The 18,866-nt window shown below is 41.6% G+C and overlaps 1 protein-coding gene across 1 annotated transcript in view; it reads right to left on the bottom strand.

Moving 5' to 3' along the window:
* Positions 1-18,341, bottom strand: part of ACAT1 (acetyl-CoA acetyltransferase 1) — a 31,059-nt gene extending 12,718 nt beyond the window's left edge. The window contains exons 1-8 of the mRNA XM_067562806.1: positions 18,187-18,341; positions 16,774-16,821; positions 10,017-10,134; positions 9,204-9,299; positions 8,817-8,917; positions 6,078-6,221; positions 3,030-3,180; positions 2,246-2,341 (exon numbers count right to left, since the gene is read on the bottom strand). Of these exons, the coding sequence (XP_067418907.1) occupies positions 2,246-2,341; positions 3,030-3,180; positions 6,078-6,221; positions 8,817-8,917; positions 9,204-9,299; positions 10,017-10,134; positions 16,774-16,821; positions 18,187-18,234 (802 nt within the window). The 5' untranslated portion in view covers positions 18,235-18,341. The remainder of the gene's footprint in view (positions 1-2,245; positions 2,342-3,029; positions 3,181-6,077; positions 6,222-8,816; positions 8,918-9,203; positions 9,300-10,016; positions 10,135-16,773; positions 16,822-18,186) is intronic.
* Between the last annotated feature and the right edge of the window lie 525 nt (positions 18,342-18,866).

Genomic DNA, 18,866 nt, shown 5'->3' with positions numbered 1-18,866 from the left:
GGCACCAGAAAAGAGAGTAAAGGGTCTTCTTCTAGCACAGGAAATCAAACCCAGAGAACAGGCTGATCTCTTGTCCTTTAGTTTTTCCAGTAATTCGTCTGTCTTTTTCACTGAATAGATGATCTCCTTCAAAAGGGAAATCCGCCAGCTCAAGTCTAGTGTGTAAAGTTGGAGAAGAGGAACAAAGCAAAGTATGTCTCCTGATGGTCACAGCAGATGCCAATGCTCTGGCAACAGATTGAAGTGTCAAAAGAGGCCCTGATTGAATGCCTGGCTACATTCTGACCCTCCATTAAGACGGCATTTGCCAAACTTCTTCTTGTCATTAGATAAGTCCTGTAAAACCAGTGTCATCTTCTCACATAACTAGAATTGGTAGCAGGTCATTGCTTCCTGATAATTTGCCACCCTAATATTGGGGGACCTTGCTCCTCAAGTAATCAATCTTCCCCCTCCCTATTAGCTGGGGTGGAGTGGGGTTGTCCAGATCTTGCCCTGTTACATGCAGCAGCCACTACCAGAGAATTAGTTATAGGATGACCACAGAAGCAGGGAAACCTCTCAGAGTATCTGATACTACTTATTAGCTTTTCTGGACACAGGTTGGCAGGAAGCAAGTGCAGACAAAATGGATTTAGCCCTCTGTAGCAAACCATCCAAAGTGGGGAGGGAGAACCAAGGATGTGGCCAAAACTGACAGTGGGTACAAAGGCTTGGAAAACATCAGATCTGACCTGATACACAAATCCATCTCCCTTGCTACTGAAGCTGGAGGTGGGACAGGTCTCCACTTCAGAAGTGTAGCAGCCTTGCCGGAACTGGAAGTATTCAATAACTCTGATACACAGGAACCAACACTGCTAACAGTGACAACTGTGTTCCTATGTCTCATTTTCTTCGATGCTGCAACAGTTGGAATTGAAGGCACCAACAGCCTCAGTTCTGACAAACCATTCAAATCCATCTTCTAGATCTAGAAGTGGGAACCGACCCTGGTCTCACGGCCACAAGGGTCTGTCAGGATTGGATAATTATGAGACAGGAGATACTGCATCAGTGAGGTTATCTAAACTGTCAACATCTCTTCTGAAACTGGGGCAGATGGATACAACCAACCGTGTGGCCACTTGGTTTGGACACACAGTCTCAAGGGCTTAGGAATTAGGTCTGGCTTCAATAGGGATTGCAGCTTCTTCGAACTCTTCAATTGCTTAGAGCTGCTGGAAGCTCCAGGAACCAAAACTGCCCTCTTAGCTCTTCAATCAGGAGACTGATTGGATCCAGGGAATCTAGTCTCAAGAGCTTCTCTGAGGAGGAGGAGCTGCAAACAAGTCTCCCTATCCTTGTGAGTCCTGGGAGTAAAGATCCAATAAATCAAACACCCAGGAGGTGAATGCCCTTCTCCCAGACATCACACGTGGACATCAGATGTCAGGCAAGAAGCACACCTCTTGAATCCTGGCCTTCTCTGCTTCTTTGATTCCACCATAACCCAGAACTGAGGCAGGGGAATCGCTAACACTAACTATCCTAACAATAAAAAGATGGCATTTCCTAGGGTTGCATCTGGGACTGGGGGTGTTTGCTGGGGGTCATTCTATTGCATAATCCCATGAGTGTCTGGCCAGAAGTGCTCACTAAGTTAAGGACCGCTTGCTTGCAGGAGGTTGTGCGGGGCCTGACCCAGAAGTGGGGGGTTCATACAGCAGGGCGAGTGCAAGATGGGCCCCAGGAGTGAGAGACTGGGGTGACATAGCAATACACCAGTTCAGATTGCAGAGGGGAACATCACAGTAACATAAGAATACATAGCTCTCAAGGTCAAGCCCTGAACAAGAGCACCCTATTGTGTTCAACAGAAGATAAGCAAGTCCTCCTGCTTACATATTTTGGAGGAACTATGTCAAAGAAGACAAACATAAGAATTCCCTTTCCACTAAAGCAATTCATCTTTGACAGCAACTAGAGCTGTGGTAATCTTTCATTTAAAATTTGATACATCTCTTCCTCTCCTGTGATATATCAGTCACATATTGGTAATCAGCATGAAGCTTGTGTTTTAAAAAATAACTATATATGTCCCAGTATGCTGGCCAAAATCCAAACTGAGCAATTATTTTGTGCTTAAATTATTATAATTTTACCTGGAAACTATTCGTCACTACTTGTTTTAGTATAGAGAGACCTAAAATATTTCATACAGAATTCCCTCTGTAAAATCAATTGTTCCATATACAGTACTTACCATCTTCTTTTTGAAAAACAGTCTTCAGCTTTGGAACTTTACTGAAATCAACACGCTTGTACTCTTCATCTTCTTTCACTTCTATATCTGGTTTCCCTGAAATACAGATGACAAATCAAAGCCAACTCAATCAGTTTTTGGCATTTTGTCATGAAAAGCTGCACACTGATGCACATAACACCTTACCAGGTTATTTTCCTTTTTTTATGATTTACCTCAAACCTCTAAGGTATTCTGCAATCATTTATTCTAAGCTACAATCCATTTTTGGACATCCTAACACATTATGTCTATAAAATGTGACTTAATTTACCACTGAAGAGACACTTACATAAAAATTGACTAGCTTACTCCTTTATTCCATTGATCCACAACAGGTTTATTGTTAAGACAAGACCTTTATCAATTCATCCTCCCAGGCAGATGGGGGAGAAGAGAAAAATATCACAGATCAATTAGGGGTATTAAAATAGTTTTTAAAAAAAAAATGAAGTGAAATGAATACAAAGCCATATTAACTAGCACTTATTCTATGTAGTAACACTCATGGAAGTTAAAGTGAAAGATGAATAACTCCAATACCTCAGTAAAAACAATTAAGACGAAAATAACCATAAACATTCACCACCTGTTTGTCAGAAAGCAAGCTAAGAGTATTTTTTTCTACACAAATTAAAAAAATATTCCCAAAATTTGCACATTTCAGCTGCACTGTTAGTATTCATCACTGGACAATTTAACAACTTTTAATATGAAAAATTTATTTTAGCATGTACTTCCATACCTTTTTGTGAAATAGTGACAGGAACAACTTCCTTTGCTAGTTCTCCTGATTCCCAGGCTGCCTTGCTCCTAGTGTAAGAATTTACAGCATAAGTGTCTTGATCTTTTCGTGAAATAGTAAGCTTCTTAGCAGTGTTTTCAGCACAATTACCCTAGGGGGAAACAAAGATTATTCAGTTTCTCATTCTGAGAACATGAACCAGAAATGTAGATGGGAAGATTAACTAGTACATTTTTTAAATGGACATGACAGAACTTTTGAAGTGAATTTTTAAGTGTTACAGTTGCCAGAAGGTTCTATTGTGACAACTGTTACTGGAATCTGAACTTCACAACAGAAGTTAGTGGGCAATTTTCTGGACAGATGTAATTTAAGCCAGAAATGCAGAGTAGTTGTAGCAAGGTCAATCCCAAGGTATTAGACAGACAAAGCGGATGAGGTAATATCTTTTATTGGACCAACTTCTCTGTTGATGAGAGACACAAACTTTCGAGCCACAAGAAAAGCTCTGTGGGTCTCAAAAAACACTCTCACTCTCACCAACAGAAGTTGGTCCAATAAAAGATATTACCTCATCCACTTTGCATCTCTAATGTTCCTAATGAGGCCTTTCTAATTAAAAAAAAAAAAATACCTGTAAATTTAATGCTTTTGAAAGGGCTTTGATTGACATTCTGAAGCCCCGTTTAGCCACATAACAGTACACCCATGTAGTTCTCACCAATGCATGTCTTTCCTATTCTGGTGGGACTACCTTCTAGGCTTCAAAGGACACTTCAATCTCCAGAGCTTATTCAGTCCTTGGATTCTCAGCAGAGCACGACAAATTAGCAAGTAGTGTCAATTTTTCATGCAACAACTGAACTGAGACCACCTAAATTTTTGCACAGGTTACTGAACAGTATGACAATTTTTCATTTATTGTCCAAATAGACTGAGACCACATAACTGAACAGCCACAGAACAAATGGTTATAAATCTCATTCACTACAAACACAGGCTCTACATACACTGGTGACAGAGGTGAAGGGTAATACATCTCATTACCAATTTCCTGAGATACACTAAATTCACCTGAGAAAGTTATTCTGAAGATGAGAGGGAGCTAGATCCCTCCTCCTTGGTCACTTCCTAAGAATCTGCATGCACATTTGGTTTAAACCAGTGCTGTTTCTATAGCAAATTCAACATATAAAACATTGTGTAGAGATCAGGCTGCACATTAGTCTGATTGTAGCGTTCCTCTGATTCATCAAACAAGTGAGTCAATTCCAATACCTTGTTCTATCTAGCCAAAAAGTGCTTAGAATCTTCACAGTCCTTGGAACTCTGGCAGAATATAGGGAGGAGTAAATTCCTACGCCACAGAAGTCATCATGTGTGCTCCCGGGACTTAAACAACTAGACTTCTCCTGCAGAATATAGATGCTGTGATGGGGCATAGGAGCTCTTTCTAACAGCAATGTCCCAGGTTATTCAAGGCTATATATACTATAACCAACACATTGATTTTCTCCCAGAAAAGAATTGGGAGCCAGCATAGATAATAAATATCGTATGTTCATGTCAACATGCCCCACATCAGATGCTGACAGACATATTCTGTATTAGCCGAAGGATTTGGATAGTTTTCAAGTACAGTATACTCCCAATTATCCGAATAACATGGGGGACACGTATTTTATTCAGATAATTGAGCCATTCAGCACAGGGTGGCGGGGGCTTGTCCTCCTCCTCAGCAGTCCTGGCCAAATGGGGGAGGCTGTAGCTCTGCCCCATCAGGACTACAGTCTTCCTTGCCCCACCCCACTTTGCATCAGCAGGGATTGTGTGTCACTGGCCCAGGGGCAGCACAGGGAGCCATCTGCAGCTTTGCTGTCTTGGCCCTACTCACTCACTCTCTTGACAGCAGGCCTGCAGAGGGCTCCCTGTACAGCACAGGAGCCATTGAGCAGCAGGTGGTCTCCCATGCAACCAGGGGCTCTGTACTCTCCTACTCCACAGTCTTAGCCAGTGGTCTCAGCTCTATTATCCGAACCTCTGCATTAACTGAATCCCTACCTTGTCCCCCAGCATGACATGTATGCCTTCTGCAGCATGTCTCTCATGCTGGGGGATAAAGAAAGAATTCAGATAATGCAGAGGTTCAGATAATAGTTTCAGATAAACATGAGGAGACTGTATAACCTTATGCAGAGTGCATTACTACTCCAGCCTGGAAGAGAACAAGATATGAATAACAGAGGTGACATCTGTAACAGTGAAGAAATGTTTTGATCTACAGGCCAGGTGAACATTGTAAAATATTATTTGTGCAACTGTTATGATTTAGGAAGCAAGGAGTAGCAACTTATCCAATAAAGATTGTAAATAACTAAGACAAAGGGTAGGAAGAGTCCTTCAATAGGAAGAACAATCATTAACTCCTCAAAATGCCCACCAGCCTCACTTCAATCTTATCCGGATTCATCTTAAATCAGCAAGCATTTGTCAGGATGCTAGCTGACGTGAAATCACAAGAATCAAATACATTGAGGAAGTATCAGATGAGAGAACATATCAATCGTCTCAAATCTCATTCTCCTCTAGGAACCTCACATATATATTGAAGAGAAGGGAGTAACAGGGAAACCCTGCTGTACTATACAAGTGGATGCCCTCAGGGAGGTTGAGAAGCTTTATTTGTCCCTCCTGGAAGGAATAGTGAGCTCTAAGTGATTAACTGTGTGTTCTACAGCATACACCTGGGTCTTGGGTCACTGTCTACCACTTACCTCAACTCTTGAGAAAGACCTCAAACAGACACAGAGAAAAGAACCACTTGGCCTACTCCTGAATTTTGGCCTTCTCCCTAGTGTCCCCACGCCACTCCAGTAAGAATCACGAAAGTGGAAGAATCCTTTCCCCCGAACCAGTTCTGGCCCTCATTTCCCAAGCATGCCACAACCAAAAATTGAACCATTACTAATAAACTCAGAGTTCGGTGGTATGCTCATGGTTGGCAAAAAATGAAGTTGTCGGACAGTATTATTGAACAGTAATAATTACCATGTGGATTTTGTTGTAAACATCAGTCAAGCCATCTTTTACAATCAAGTCTTCCAGCTTTACTCCTCCGTAAGGTGTTGCTCCTCTGCTCATTGTATAGGGAACATTAGACATGCTCTCCATCCCACCAGCCACCATCACATCCTTCTCAAACAAAACAAGCATATGTTAAGGTAGTTTACAATAAAAGTCATTTTATATAAAATTTCTTCCCACAAAATAATAAAAGATTAACGAACACGTTACAAATTTTTCTTACACAAAAAATAGAAGCAATTTTTAAACTAAAACAACAGTAAAGAGTGAAAACAATTAACAGGTGTTGGCAGAGGAAGTCTGAGCTGTAATTTCAAAAGATCTGAGAAGCAAGCAAGTCTTGAAGATTAGTTACAGGCAAGTTACAATATGGAGAGTTTCTGAGAAAAGAGAGATTATTTGACAAATTTCTTAACCAATATTTCTTTTTAATCTTTCATTCACTGCACTGGTGCTCTGGTCACCTCACGTCAATTAGTATTTTCTTTCTCCTGCACCTCAGTTGTTGAAATGTAAGTGCCTCCAAGATTAAAGTAGAATTTTCTTATTAAGAAGTCTTAGTTTTGCATATTTGTTCCATTTCAGTTCTCCATTAGCAACATGATATATATACAGGACAAGCAGCTGTTTCAGAACTTACAACACCAGCAAGGAAGAGAGATGTGTTCACATGAAGTTCTAGCTGCTCTACATAATGTTGTGTCGTCTCACAATATAGAAATATCTGACTCAACTTCATAACACAGTTTACCATGTTGTCTGTTAAGAAGCTGGCAACAAACAGGACACTTTAAACAGTTTTATAATTGAACCCAAAGTTCAATTGAATGAATATGTGCATTAATGAATATTTCTACACAGTTTTCAAGAAGTAGTTCCTGCAGTTTTATCACCCTTTATAAGATCTGGTTCACCATTCACTGTGGCTTAACACATGAAGTCTATATGTAACCATTTTTAATGCAGTGCATGACATATGGGTAAGAGACAAGAAAAATGCCAAATTTCATGTTTTTCTGTAGTCTAATAGAAAAGTTCAGTAAGACATTTCTATATTGCATCCTCATAAAGGATACTTTGCAAGGAATCAGTCAGAGGATTAAGAAAAGTAATGATGCTTTGTTCAAAATTAGGTATACACTGGATCCAATTAAAGAAATCGAGAGTCATGAAAATGAGAAGGGCAGGAGAGAACTCAGAAAAGCAGCTGTGAGCTGAAATCACAAACAGGAAGCCAGAAAAGGGAACAGAAGATTTCTTAAAATGTTTTGGGTTTTTTGGCTTTGTTATTTTGATCCTATATAATTTTATGTCTCCAGCCCTTCCAGTTTGTTTTACAATAATTTATAAATCCAGTACAGTGCTGTTTTAGGGCCTTATCACACATCCACTGAAATCAAAGGGAATTTTGTCACTGACTTTAATGGGATCAGAATAGGGCCTTTACTGAGTGTGCAGCTGGGGAAAAAAATCTCAAACAATATAGTTTCTAGGTCCTACTTACACCCAATTAGGGCTGAATCCAGCAAAGTGGGTAGTGAGACAGTGACAGCAGGGCATGCATAATCACTTCAGGAGAAATCTCTAATTCTCTAAAATATGAGAGCCCCTACAAAGTGTGTGGCCTGAATCCATCAAATGTAAACCTCAGGTATATTAGTGGCAAGAATACCATTTGGGGCCTGACCAAAGACCAGTAAAATCAGTGGCAAAAGACTCTCCTACACTTCAATAGGCTCTAGACCAAGCCCTTAATACTGTGTCAGACTTGGGTTTGGTGTGGATTAAACAGTGGACTTAAATCATTGATACCAGTAAAACTAACTGAGAGAGGAGTGTGTGTGTATATTTAAGAAATTAAAAAGAGAATACTTATGTCAGCAGATATGGTACATCTTTGGAAAACCTAATTGGCAGATTAAATATATATTGCAGAAAATTGGAAGAAGAATGTGCAGATTTTAAGTCTTTTCTGCCAGTTATTATTGGATAATTTATGTGGAATTAAAAAGGACAAAATTAAGCTAAGATTTTTTTTCCCCAGTCTAGGCCTGGTCTACACTGAAAGATTACATCAGCATAACTATGTCAATCAGGTGGTTAAAAAACAAAACAAAACACCCCAACTGATGTAACTATACTAACAAAACCCAGAGGCACAGCTTTGTTGACAGAAGAGGGTTTCAGTCAACACAGCATACTTTGTTTGGGGAGATGGTGTTCCTAGATCAAAAGGAAAAACTCCTTTGTCAGCATACGTTGCATTTACACTAGAGAGCTATGTCAGTATAGTCTCCAGTTTAAATATACCCCTAGTCAGAACAAGAGGCATGAATCAAAGCAACCTTGTTAAGATCTAGGTATTTTGCTTCTCTACCCTCTCCTCCCATTAAAAAGAAAAACTTGTAATACTGACAACTACTTCCACTATTAACTGTATTCTAAGATATATGAGAGATGCATTCTAAATACACAGTTAAACAAATCTGTTTATCAAAATAAAATATATTTAAACATCTACAAAATTAGGATTTGTGTAAGCAAAATACATTCTTGTTAAGCAGTGTTAGCACAAAACCAAAACGTAGTATATTATATTGGGTAGGAAATCATCACAGTCTTGTATTTCTCAGAGATCAGAATTTCCACATTTTGGTCATCAGATATCACATTCGAGGTTAACAGGCAGTAAAATTCACATACCTGATTCCCACACATCAGATTCTGTGCTGCCATCATGACTGACTTCATTCCAGAAGCACAAACTTTATTGATAGTTGTAGCAGGAGTAGACATTGGTAAACCTAAGGCAAGTAAATATATTATTAATCAATTAAGACAACCACACTATTCTATTTATAATATAGTTATATCATCCCTTTTTAGCATTTAACAACTATTAGCTGCTAATCTTGCTGCACAGCCCCTCATTACAAAAGATTGCCTTTCACCATCACTAATATTTCATATGGGGCTAACTTTCATCTCAAGTAAAATAGTTATAATTTGCACCTACATTTCTATAGCAGCTCTCTGTAATATAAATTCTCTAGATCTTTAAGCACAGAAACAAAAACAGTATGTTAATACCTGCACCCAGTAATGCTTGTCTTGCTGGAGCTTGTCCTTGTCCAGCCTGCAGGACATTACCCATATACACTTCCTTCACTTCTTCTGCAGGAATACCTATAAAATAAACCAACAGGCTTTTTCTAAGGGAGAGTAGCAATACACTAGTATTTTTACATTTTAGATAAAGTTTTCAATCTAACACTGGCAATAAAATGCACATATTTCACTCCAGTGAAGCTAAAACACAGCACACAGACCTACATCAAGAGCCTCCTGGGTTTCCACACTTATGGTTCATCAAAAAATGCTGAAGACTGCTCTGGAGACTGAAGTCCTATAAGCATCTACAGAACAAGAACAGCACAAGCAGCAGAAATGCTGGCTTCAACAAACTCCTGGGCACTGTGTTTCAACTCATTAGAGCAACTCCATCTCCATATCTTTAGTACATCTACTCTAACTGCTACTCAGATTATAAATCAGTATCTATTGTGGTGATAGGTTTTGTGAGATGGACACCTATCCAGCAGGAACCAGATTAACATCTTATTTCACACAGCCCACTGATTAACATTCTAGTCTTAAAAGCAAGATGAAAACAAAAGCACTAAGAAACAGACATTAAGTGTTTTACACATTTCATGCTTAGATTTTGTTTTTTAATAGTATCAGTTGATAAAAGTTTAAGATCTCTAAGATTAAAAACTCACCCACCCACATACACACTTCTTTTTTTTTTTAAAAGATATTATTTTTCAAAACAAGATACAAATAAAAACTGTTCACCAGACAGTGCGTAACTTTATTTTGTGAACAAACATTTACACATACCTGCTCTTTCAATTGCTCCCCTAATTGCAATGGAACCAAGTTCAGTGGCTGGCAACGATGAAAGGGATCCTTGGAAAGATCCAATGGGAGTCCGTGCTGCACTTGCTATGACCACTTCCTAATAGAAAAGAATATGCGGTAAGTTACAGTATTTAAAAACATAAAATTTCTTTTAACTTGTTCATACTTTGTTTTTTGTCTTTTAGATTGTAAGCTCTTTGGGGTAGTGATTGTCATATTAGGCATAGTATATAATTGTACAACACAAAGAAGGGCCAAACTGGTCATGGACTTTAGGTGCTATTGTGGTATCAATGTTTTAATTAATTATTATTTTATATTAATTGAAATACCTGCTCAAGAGACAAGACATTAAGAACATCATTATAACTTAGCCAAAGTCATGTCATATCAGAAATCTTCTTGGGGGACTAAGAACAAACTAACTTTTGAATGAAATAAGGTCTGACTTTCAGCTAGGAGCTTACTGCATCTGACTACAGCAGGACCTCAAAGTTACAAAACACCAGTGTTACAAACTGACCAGTCATCCACACACCTCATTTGGAACCAGAAATACACAATCAGGCAGCAGCAGAGACCGGGGAGAGAAGGGGAAGCGACTACAGTACGGTGCAGTGTTAAATGTAAACTACTAAAAAAAAGGGAAAGCAGCATTTTTCTTCTGCATAGTAGTGTTTCAAAGCTGTATTAAGTCAACATTCTGTTGTAAACTTTTGACAGAACAACCATGCCATTTTGTCCAGAGTTATGAACATTTCAGAGTTACAAACAACCTCCATTCCCAAGGTGTTCATAACTCAGATTCTGCTGTATTTAGAATTACAACATACTATAGGGTTATTTTAAGTATTATTATTATGATTTGTATTGCTTTTACCCCTAGTTTTACTCAGTTCCCACCCACCCACCCCCAGGCAGGGTGGATTGATTTAAATCACCAATTTAAATCATGATTTAAATCACCAAGAGAAAATCACTGATTTAAAACAAGTTTTCAAACTGATATTTCTTCATATATTTGTTAAACAATGGTGCAGATCTGATCATTAAACCATGTTAATTTACAACTCAGTACAGCATTTTGCAACATATAGGAGGGTATACTGTGTGTAATTTTTTAGATAACTTGATTTTTATTAATTTAGGAAATAGTCATTACCTGTGTCAAGCTGCAGATGCAGCAGCAGTACATTAGAAATGGTAAGAACTAAATCACACACACAAACACAATAGCACTTATATTTTATTAAACAAAATCTTAAATGTTACATAAATATTTCACATTTGCAATTGCAGCAGTCTCCTAAGTTGCTGGCTGACAGCTGTCCTTAAACTTTTTTATTTATTTTTTTCAAATGTTATTAACTCTAACAGACAAGTCATCACAACAACAAACATACACTGTCCTTAAAACTTCTACAATTAGCTCTCATCTTCCCCACTTCCACTGTCATTTTTATTCATAGACTGAAACAGAAATACAAGTTTTCCTGCTTTTTCAACTCCCAGTTGATTTCTTAGCTTTGAGTGAATAGTACCAAACGAAAATATTATCTCTGTACCTGCAGAGGAAGCTACTGCTGTGAAAAGTTGGCTTAGCAACTAAAGGAACTCTGTTTCAAGGTGCCTGGCTAATCATAGAATCATAGAGATGGAAGGCACCTCAGGAAGTCATCTAGTCCAACCCCCTGCTCAAAGCAGGACTAACCTCAGCTAAATAATCCCAGCAAGGGTTTTGTCAAGTCACAGCTTAAAAACCTCTAAAGATGGAGATTCCACCACCTCCCTAGGTAACCCATTCCAGGGTTTCACCACCCTCCTAGTGAAAAACTTTTTCCTAATGTCCAACCTAGACCTCCCCCCCCTGTAACTTGAGACCGTTGCTCCTTGTTCTGTCCTCTGCCATCACTGAGAACAGCCTAGCTCCATCCTCCCTGGAAGCCCCTTTCAGGTAGTTAAAGGCTGCTATCAAATCCCCCCTCATTCTTCTCTTCTGCAGACTAAACAAGCCTAGTTCCTTCAGCCTCACCTCGTAAGTCTTGTGCTCCAGCCCCCTAATAATTTTTGTTGCCCTCCGCTGGGCTCTCTCCAACTTTTTGTAGTGGGGGGCCCAAAACTAGACACAATACTCCAAATGCGGCCTCACCAATGCCGAATAGAGGGGAATAAACACCTCCCGCAATCTGCTGGCAATGCTACTAATCCTACTAATGCAGCCCACTATGCTATTCGCCCTCTTGGCAACCAGGGCACACTGCTGACTCATATCCAGCTTCTTATCCACTGTTACCCCCAGGTCCTTTTCTGCAGAACTGCTGCCTAGCTCGTCAGTTCCCAGTCTGTAGCTGTGCGTGGGATTCTTCCGTCCTAAGTGGAGGACTCTGCACTTGTCCTTGTTGAACCTCATCAGATTTCTTTTGGCTCAATCCTCCATTTTGTCTAGGTCCTTCTGTATCCTATCCCTACCTTCCAGGATATCTGCCACTCCCTCTAGGTTAGTGTCATCTGCAAACGTGCTGAGGGTGCAATCTACCCCATCCTCCAGATCGTTAATGAAGATGTGGAACAAAACCGGCCCCAGGACCAACCCCTAGGGCACTCCGCTTGTGACCGGCTGCCAGCTAGACATGGAGCCATTGATTACTACTCATTGGGCCCTATGCTCTAGCCAGTTCTCTATCCATTTTATAGTCCATTCATCCAACCCATACTTCTTTAACTTGCTGATAAGTATACTGTGAGAGACCATATCAAAAGCTTTGCTAAAGTCAAGGTATATCACGTCCACCACTTTCCCTACATCCACAGAGCCAGTCACCTCTTCATAGAAAGCAATCAGGTTGGTCAGGCATTACTTTCCCTTGGTGAATCCATGTTGACTGTTCCTGATCACCTTCCTCTCTTCCAAGTGCCTTAAAATGGATTCCTTGAGGACCTGCTCCTTGATTTTTCCAGGGATTGAGGTGAGGCTGACCGGTCTGTAGTTCCCTGGTTCCTCTTTCCTCCCTTTCTTGAAGATGGTTTCCACCATGAAATGATTTCCACCAATTCAGGGGAGTGACTTTGTTCAAAACATCATCAGTAAACACATACTGTTTAAATGGTTCTGCTCCAGCCCTGAAATTTATTATGACTGGCATAACTGAGGAGTGATTTTGAGATGTCCATGCCATGACACATCTTCTTCAGAAGTTAGGCATTTACCTTTATATCTGGGGTCAAGAATGTTCGCAAGAAAATGAGGTGGAGTTAGTGCTTGATCCATTCACTTCTTTACTGTCTGCAGTTTAACTTTCTTGTGAGGTATATCTTTCTTCCAAATCTTCCAAATTTCGACGTATCAGCAATGTAGCAACAATTTCTATGAAGTTTGTTTAAGGCTATGGATATAGGCTTCAGTATACTGAGCATATCCTCTACATTCCTCTTTAATCCAACGTTAGATACTTTGGATGAGATACTTCCATCTATTTTATCACAGTTTTCTTCAGAAAGTTTTGTGAGAATAGGCCAGTCCTTAATAAATTGTTCAAAACAATCAACCATAGAATTCCACTGAACATCTTGAGGGATAATTTGTTTGGATCCTCCTGCTCTCTTCAGTGAAACTGAAGCAAAACGGTTGTTACAGAAGTATTTAGTGACTTCAACATTTTCTTTTATTCCTGGAGAAAACGTACTTAAGTCTTTGGCTAAAAGATGCATTGAATGGCCACTGCAGCCATATGTTAAGGCGCATCCTTCCGTTTCTCCTTCTAAGTATCTTCTCATCTTTGCCATGTTTGCAGTATTGTGTGACAAAACTGCGCATGTGACAGTTGAATATTTGTTCACAGTTTATTACAGCTTTCACTGCCACTTCTTTTAAATATTCTGTTGTGTGGGCATTTCCAAATGTATCTATTGTTTCTGAAAGATATGCAACCCCATCTTCTATTGTCACACAGGCACATGTTACTGGATCATTTTGTGCACTGCTCCACCCATCAAAGCTTAAACTGGCAAATTTCCCCTCAGTACTTCTTGCACACTGTTCGAGTTCCTTCTCATACACTATATCTAGCAACCTACCACCAATGTCTGCTCCACCAGATGGAGTGTAGCCTGGTCGTAAGGACTCACCCATGTCAATGAAGTGTTGATTGTTAATGTGAAAGAAAGAGTTTGTGGTTTAAATGAACCAAGCAATCTTTTCATCTATGGTGTATTGCTGGTCCATACTACAAACCCACCCATGCTGGTGGTTTTACTGGATGACTGAAATCTTTTGCTTGCTACTGATACTTTGGTCTCTGAAATATGTTTAGTTGCAGCACGGCTGCTAAAAGTACCAAAGGATGACTCTGAAGTTGTTACAGATAGACAGTCACAGTCTCTTATGCTTAAATGGAATCCTGAAACAATATTCAAAAATTATTTTGAATAGTCATTCTTCTCAGTTCTTCTCACTCCATCATTCACTTAATCACTGACTTTTTTTTTCAGCAAGGACGCAGATCTGATTCCAAATTACCAAAAAAGCTAAGACTGACTGCACTTGGAGTACACTTAATTTTGGAGTAAGCCCCATAGAACTCACGGGCACTTCTGTTTTTTGAGAAAACAAGTATAGGATGGGGTTCCCTTGGGAAAACTGAGTTATGCTGAAGTAAAAATGCAAACAGACTTATGGCATCACCGTTATGGTCTGCTGCCATGATGTTCCAAAATAAGGGGAATGTATTATGTAATATAAAATAAGAAAATGACACCCAGTGGCAACTGGCAACTCTACATTTCTCTTACTGCAGCTTTCTGTACCGTATACTTGGGTGATAGATTCTAAACCTAGTTAACTAATTAAACAAGCCATAAGGATTAGCTAAGGTAAACTTTTTTCCCTAGCAAAATCCAACACAGCAAACAGCTTGGAAATTTACTTGTTAAATCACACTTATACTAAAAGGTGTAGAGAGAGTCTTGAAGAATGATGCATTGCAAAGTGAATGATTTAAGTTACTAACCAGTTGATCCACATTGTTCTTCAGACATATCCACATCTTCATCCACATCATTTTCTCCCAATAAGCAGTTTTCATTATGATATTTCATTCTTGTAACTAGGCTCTGCATCTCCTTCTTGCTCTGCTTACCTTTGACACGTTTTCCTTTTTTACCCAGGGAAGGAATTTCTTCAAAATACTCCCAAATAGGGTCTCTCTTACGCCCAGAAGCTATGACAGTTTTTCTGTGGCAAAAGTGTAGGGGAATATAGGAAGCTGTGTGCGTACTGAATAATATCTTCCCATTTTCTTTCCAGGCCACTCCACTGTTCCTTTCTACTCTGCCTCCGTCCTTTGTCTTAACTCCTTTGCCTTGCTTGGCCCAGCTCCACCACCACATAAGCACAGAACAACAATCCCATCCAGCCTGTTTCTTTCTTTGCACATGTGACTTTAGTTTGCTGAGAAACAGAAACTGAAACAGAAACTGACAGCCCAGAACTTTCAAGAAGCAACAGCTGGTAGCTAGGCTGGGCAGAATAGAGCCATTAATTCAGACACTGAAACCGAAACTGAAAACTCAGAATTTTCAAGAAGCAAGAGCTGGTAGTTAGGCTTGACAGACTAGAGCCATTAATTCATTTTTATGAGACTGTAAGTGTAGGTTTAGCATGTTTGTGATGAGATTTAATTGTAACTGTTATTTTTTAAATGAGAAATTTAGTATTTTATTGATGATTTTAAAAAAATCCAAAAAATCCAATTTTATTTATTTATTTTAAATCACTGATTTTTATCCACCCTGCCCTCAGTCACATCAACTGTCTGCCTGCTAAGGTAACCCATTAATCTGATGGCAGTATGATGTGCTGACATTGAAGGGACTAAAGTCTGGGTTCCCCATTTGGGGTCTGTTCCTGAATGCTTCCTCGGTGGTGTTGATGAGAACCTTGAACCCCCATGTTTCAGTGGGAGTCAAAGACACTCAGCACTTTGTAGTGTCAGGCCCTTGGTTCTTTATTTACTGAGGTAGGCAGGGTTTTGGATGGAATACCTTGTGTCACTTGATTTACTCCCCTCCCCCTCCATAAGTAACCAGTAATGGGATTAACAAACTCAAGAGGCAGACACACTCAGCTGTCCTCAGTTATAGACCAGGTCAGACATGTCACTGTCAAGTGGAATTTTCAAAATGAGAGATAGCATTGACCAGCTCACTAAGTTTAACAGAACAAAATTTCTTAGAATTGGAACATGATGTCCTGCCTTCCCAACTCCTCTGCAGCATTGTACACTCTAAAGTTATCTGATATTTCAATACAGACAGATCTTAGAAAAATGTATACACTGCTCTGCCGCGTTCTGATACTAAGTGAGAAATAGGTAACCAGTACTCTTATTCAAGCATATCATGTACCAAGATATCTTAGCATAGGTACTATATAATTGTGGTCATATTACAAATGGGGGTGAGGGGGAGGAAGGGAAGAGTTTCTATGTTTTTTTTAAGTAATTTCTCTCAAATGGAAGTTTTTGCAATCTAGTGGTTAGAGCAGGGCCCTGGAAGTCAGAAGACCTAAGTTCTATTCCCAGCTTTGCCAATGACAAGCTGTGTGACTTCGGCCAAGTTACACATTCTCTACACTGCAAGTGTGTTGCAATGCTCAAGTTTTTAAAGATCAGACTCTAAAAGCAGACTAATAGTGATAGTTTATCATAACTAATGTCACCATATGCTACTTAATACTTACATTACATATGCGCTGTGATGCATAACCCCGGTTTGTATATTTCAAAACCTGAAAATAAGAAAGTTCTTTTCAGAATTTTACTTTGTAATTTTTGGTGTCCTGAAGTTTCAGCTCAGCAACAGGTATATTGTAAGAAATGTCCAATTTTCACAAGTGACTGGGAAACACTAAGAATAAATGAATTTTTTAAGTTAAAAAACACATGAAAAAATAAAAAACTAGTACATCACAAAATGGACTTTGTTCATTTATTTGACAAATGCTCGTTATGATTTTTAGAACTGTTTTTCCCGCTGTGAAGCTAAAATTTCAGGAGCAAGAAAGAGGAAACTGCTTATATAATTTTATGCATTTAACAAAATTCAATGAAAAAGAAAACATTTCCTCTAATCTTTCAGTTCCAGTCAATTTGGGTGGCTATCTGTAACTATTTTAGGTGTGAAGTTTTCTGACAAACGGGTAACTTTAAAACGGACTATATATCCCTTTAAGATTTAATTTGAACAGTCCGGAGAGTAGTTTATTCTTAGAATGACCTGAAAACCAACCGGGGTAACAGCCTTTTATCTTAGACTATTTACATTTCATGTTATTCAGTCAATTGTACAAATAAGTGAGCACCCAGTAAACACAGCTGACTGCAGCGAGCAGTGCCCCTAGATGTACAGACAACGGATTTATTTGTTTAAACCCTGGCAGCTGTTAACATCTCCACTTTGGTTCCGCGGACACAGCTGATCTTTGCATGAACCAGTAATGCTGGATGCTTCACCTGCCTCATCCCCCCTTCCAAAACTGAGGCTGGCATGACCCTGCTGTCCCAGAGGGTGAGCCAAGGGCGACCCACGTACCCGGCCTCACAGCCCCTCAAACAATACTTCAGGCTTCTGCCACGGGCCCTTCAGGCCCCCAACTCCTTCGATCAGCAAACTCTGTGCGGGGGCTTGGCGGGGCACCGCTGCCCACCCACCTCCTGGCCAGCACTGACCGCCAGCACTGACCGCCACCCCCGACCCCAGCCTCGGCCGGCGTGGGGACAGGCGGCAGCGCGGGGGGCTGGGGTGGGGGGCAGAACTGCGGGTGAGGAGGACACAGGACTGGCGCCCTCCACCACCCGCACGAGGGGCCTTGGGGTTAACGCTCCTGCCTGGGCCTCGGCCTGCCCCTGTCCTTGGGCAAGCCACCTCCAGCGCTGCGGGGGGCGAGGGGGCGCTGCGGGGCCAGGCTCCCCAGCGCCCAGGAGACGCCCCACATGGGAGCCCAGCCCGGTCCGGTCCGGCCCGGTGGGGCTGCCCCCCCGCCGGGTGAACTCAGGGCCCGGGCCCGGGCAGCCCCCGACGCGGCAGGGGAAGGACAAAGCCCGGGGGAGGGGGCGCGGCGACAGGCCCCATTTCCGCGGCCGGGGCTCCGTACCCGCAGCAGCCTCGCGAGGTCCCGGCCGCCCTGCATCGCCGCCGCCATCCCTGCCCGTCCGACCGCGGGGCGGCTCCGAGCAAACGGCACGAGCGGCGCCTGGACGCGGCGAGGCGAGGCGAGGAGAAGAGAGGAGAGAGCCCGACCCCGGCTGAGCTCCGGCCCAGCGCGGCCGCCACCGCCCCCGCCCTCAACCAACCGGAGCCGCCGCGCCAGCCTCGCCCGTCCTCATTGGCTGGTCGCGGCAGACACCGAGGGGCTGATGCCGTCGCGGGGGAGGGTGGAGGCGCTGGTCCCGTCAGGCCCGCCCCTCCCCCGCGCATTGGGTCCCAATCTTGCCCCCCCATTCCCTCAGATCGCCCTCGGCCCACTGGGGTCGGGCCGTGCCTGTGCCAGGGGAAGGGGCCCTGCCGACTCCAAGCACGGGCACCGTAAAGGCAGAACGGCACGTATTTCAGCCGCTGCCCACCTGGGGGCCTGCAACGTGTCTCCGACCCCCGCCTTCCCCTCCACTGCCGAAGTGCAAAAATCATCTGTCTCCCCTGCCCAGCAGCAGATCTGCTCCGCCTCTAGTTCAGGGGTCCCCACACCGTGGATGAGGCACGCACACAGCCCAGGGGGATGCAGAGGAACATGGGGGGGTGGCCGGGCCTGGGCCAGGGCCAGCCCCCATGGGATTG

The sequence above is a fragment of the Emydura macquarii genome, unplaced genomic scaffold, assembly GCF_026122565.2.
Source record: "Emydura macquarii macquarii isolate MOO-44397 ecotype Brisbane River unplaced genomic scaffold, CSIRO-AGI_Emac_v2 contig_2473, whole genome shotgun sequence".
Classification (NCBI taxonomy): Eukaryota; Metazoa; Chordata; order Testudines; family Chelidae; genus Emydura; species Emydura macquarii.
This window is presented reverse-complemented; position numbering and strand designations above follow the sequence as displayed.